Source organism: Lolium rigidum, chromosome 7 (assembly GCF_022539505.1).
Source record: "Lolium rigidum isolate FL_2022 chromosome 7, APGP_CSIRO_Lrig_0.1, whole genome shotgun sequence".
NCBI lineage: Eukaryota > Viridiplantae > Streptophyta > Magnoliopsida > Poales > Poaceae > Lolium > Lolium rigidum.
Window position 1 is genome coordinate 275,254,790 of NC_061514.1, and position 3,736 is coordinate 275,258,525.

Consider the following 3,736-nt stretch of genomic DNA (forward strand, 5'->3'; position numbering starts at 1 on the left):
CCCAAATAAATCAACCTGAAAGGAGTAAAAACAAGATCAATCCATATCATTACTTTTTGTAAGCTGCCATCTGACAATTTTGGCAGTAGTAGAGTGAGGTAAATAATTATTGTAGATTTTTTAAAATAACTTGAGCATAAGGCATGCTACAAGATATGCCCTCTATTAGGGACAAGCCCCATGGTCGCCGTGGCGAGTGCCAACAGCGAGGGTAAGTGCCGACGAGACGCCAAGTGGCGATGCTAGGGTTCCTCTGGGGCCGCTCCCTCGGGAGTGACACGGAAGTTATACCTGTTGGCTTAGATAGAGGAAATAGCAGATCCCACCACTTGTTGGTGTCTTTTTTTTTTTTTTGCAAAGAATCACAACATTGGTTTATTGTTGCAAGGAACACAACATTTTGCAATAATTGTTTGCATATAACACTTAAAACTAATTAAGCAGTTTGTGGCCAATTAGTTAGCCGGGCTTAGTGTCAGTGACCCATCGTGGCAATTCCTCTCTGTGCTATGACGCATCGTCAGTTTGGACGGGCGCTCAAGTACCGCACCTTTAGAGGGGGGGGGGGGGATCTGCTATATCCCGGGGTGCCGCACGTCCCTCCGACCCGGCGGTTGTTAATTAGGCCGCAGCCCATTAGGTAAACGACTTTTTTTTGTTAATAGTTTTTTTTAACTAACATTTTTCTATTTCTTTTTATGTTTTCAAAATTTTCTGTATATAGGTTTTAGAAATGTACAATTTCAAATTTGTTCAGAACTTGAAAATCATTAAAAATTCAAATTTTGTTTGAAATTTGAAAATCGTTCAAAATCTGTTCGAAAATCATTCAAAATCTATTTGAAAATCTTTCAAAAATGGAAAGAAAAAAGAAAGGGAAAAAGAGAAAGAACAAGAAAATATGCCTAACCAGGCCAGCCCAGAACGCACGTGGGGGTGTGCGGCACGGTGCAGGCGCCGACCTGGTCGGCATATAGCTAGGGATGGCGGCGGGTGACCGGCTCTGAACAAAAATTACACTATGAACATTTTTTAATCTGAATAAATTTAAAATTTGGAACTTTGCAATTCTGATTTTTTAAATAACTTTTTATTTATAAATTTTCAAAATTTGAATATTTTTCGTAATCTTAACATTTTCAAAATCTAAACTTTTTCAAAAATTTGAAATTTTTATCAAAATTTAAACCTTTTCCAATTTTAAACATTGATGTTAGCGGCGGTGAACCCGCACACATGAGGAAGCCGAGGGTATTCTGGCTGGGACCGATGAACTTCCTCGCGTTGCAGGTTGTGCGGATTTCTCGATGGCGTGCAACCGTCTGTCTCCAGGATGGACGCCTCCTCCTGGTAGGGACGAGACAATGGAGAGGAACTACCGCTGACAACGGAACTAACTAACTGGCTATCATTTTTATTAATTACTGATTATGAGTAGTATGCAAATAATTATAACAAAGTGTGGCGTTCCTTACAAAAACAAACCATGTTGTGTATCTATGCAAAAAAAAAGACACCAACAAGTGGTGTGATCTGCTATTTACTCGCTTAGATAGCGTGCTAATAGACAAGACGTTGAGAAATGCTTCAAAACATGTAACGAAGCATCTTGTCTAGTGGACATAGATGGATGATTATTCCCGACCCTACCTGGCCATGGGCAGCCCGGCCCGAGGCCCGGCCCGAAGCCCGGCCCGAAAAACTCGGGCCTGGGCCGAGATATGTTGGCCCGACTGCCGGGCCGGGCCGGGCCTGGGTAGCCCGAAAACGCCATTTAACACTACGGCCCGGCCCGCGGCCCGACGGCCCGACGGGCTTGGTGGGTATTTGGCCGGGCCGGGCCGGGCTTGGGCCGCATTTTCTCACGTCGGGCTTACCTCGGGCCGGCCCGAGGCCCGGCCCGGCCCGACACATGCCCAGCTATATTCCCGACATAGATGACATGTGAACATAAACCTACTAGATCACTCTATTCCTCAATCCTCACATAAAACGCTCAGTTAAAGGGGAGTACAGGGCACTACATTGCTTTCTCAACTTCGTCGTTCTTGATTTCTGTTTCCTCTTTTCTAGCTTTGCGTCTCTTGTTGTGGAGGAACTCTGTGAGAACACGTAGTGCGACGTCGGCATCCTCGCTGCGCAGCAGCATCTCGGAAACCTCGGCCGGCGTGACCTCCACCGCTGCAAGCAGTTCTTGAATCTCCGGGAACAGAACGTGGTCGTCGACGAGGTGGTAGTTCCGGGCCAATGTCTTGAATGCCTCCCAGCAGCAGAAGCCCATGTAGATGTGCATGTCCATTCGTCCCCGCCGTAGCAGCGCCGGATCGAGGCGGTCCTTGTAGTTGGTGGTGAAGACGATAATGCGTTCCTCGCCGGTCGTTGACCATAGCCCATCGATGAAGTTGAGAAGCCCGGACAGCGTTACGTTCTGCTGCTTGTGAGCTCCCGTGTGGCCGTCGTCGTCCGAGGAGTCGGATGAATTGTAGGCGTCTGCGGACACCAGCATCTTGGGGTCTTCCCTGGACATGGCATCGAAGCAGCAATCGATGTCCTCTATGACGAGGATGGATTTGTTAGGCATGGCAATGAGCAGCCTCTGGAGCGCCGAGTTGAGGCGCACCTCTGAGAGGTCGAGGTCGTAGAGGTTGAAGCGGAGGTAGTTGGCCATGGCGGCGACGAGGCTGGACTTTCCGGTCCCAGGCGGGCCGTGGAGCAGGTACCCGCGCTTCCAAGCCTTGCCGATCCGGCGGTAGTACTCCTTGCGCTTGAGGAAACGGTCGAGGTCGTCGATGACGGCCCGCTTCAGTGCCGAGCCCATGGCAAGCGTGTCGAAGGTGGCCGGGTGGTGGTGGTTGATGCCGTGCCACGAACGGCCCTCGTTCATGAAGATCTTGAGCGCGCGATCCAGCCGCTGCAGCTGCTCCGCGGTGGACATGATGAAGGGCACGTACCGCTCGAGCGCCGTGTCGGTGTGCTCGGCGTCGAAGCTGAGCTCCAGGGTCTCGCGTGGGGTCCGATGGCCCTTTCCCTTCTTGCCGTCGTCGCCGCCGGTCTCGATGGACGTCCACCTGAACTCGACCCCTTCGAAGGCGTCGGTGGTGGAGCCCCCGTCGTCCATGCACAGGAGCGTGCTCCAGCTGCTGCTACCGTCGGGCTCCTTGTGGCGGGAGCGCGCGAGGCAGAGGCGGCGCATGGCGCGCGGGTCGATCTTGGTGGCCAGGTAGGCGCGCGCCGCGTCGAAGAGGTGGTTCTCGCTGTAGCAGCCGGTGTCGAACTGGCGGCGGATGACGATGGTGTGGCGCTCCTTGTCGCCGGCGCCGAGGCGGGCGCGCACGAACGCGGCACCCCAGCGCACCGCGGCGCGCAGCTCCTCTGGGAGGAGCTCCCTGGCCATGCCGCGCGCCAGCATGGCGTACGCGGCCACGGATGCCGCCGTGGCCAGCGCCCTCTTGTACGTGTCCACCACCCTCCCGCCTCCTTCCAGCGACCCGGCCACGGTGGTGAGTGGTAATTGATCCATGGCTGCTGCTAACACTACCAGTGTGCTCGACGCTTCAGAAGCAGGACGCGGCGGATTTTCACCTGGATATATAGGGGCTGTGCGAGCAATGCGTTGGAGATTGGCATTTGGTGACAAGAAGTAGTGCTCCAGTGATCTATACGAAGTTGTACCACCGTCGCGGCGCAATTTCCTGGAAGGACCCATAAAGCGTGCTAATGCCTAGTTAGCGGTTGA

The 3,736-nt window shown here is 52.5% G+C and overlaps 1 protein-coding gene across 1 annotated transcript; it reads right to left on the minus strand.

Moving 5' to 3' along the window:
• Positions 1-1,967: 1,967 nt before the first annotated feature.
• Positions 1,968-3,520, minus strand: LOC124679459 (AAA-ATPase At3g50940-like). Its single transcript, XM_047215210.1, has one exon. The coding sequence runs from the start codon at positions 3,518-3,520 to the stop codon at positions 2,021-2,023; it is 1,500 nt and encodes a 499-aa protein (XP_047071166.1). The 3' UTR covers positions 1,968-2,020.
• Positions 3,521-3,736: the final 216 nt, after the last annotated feature.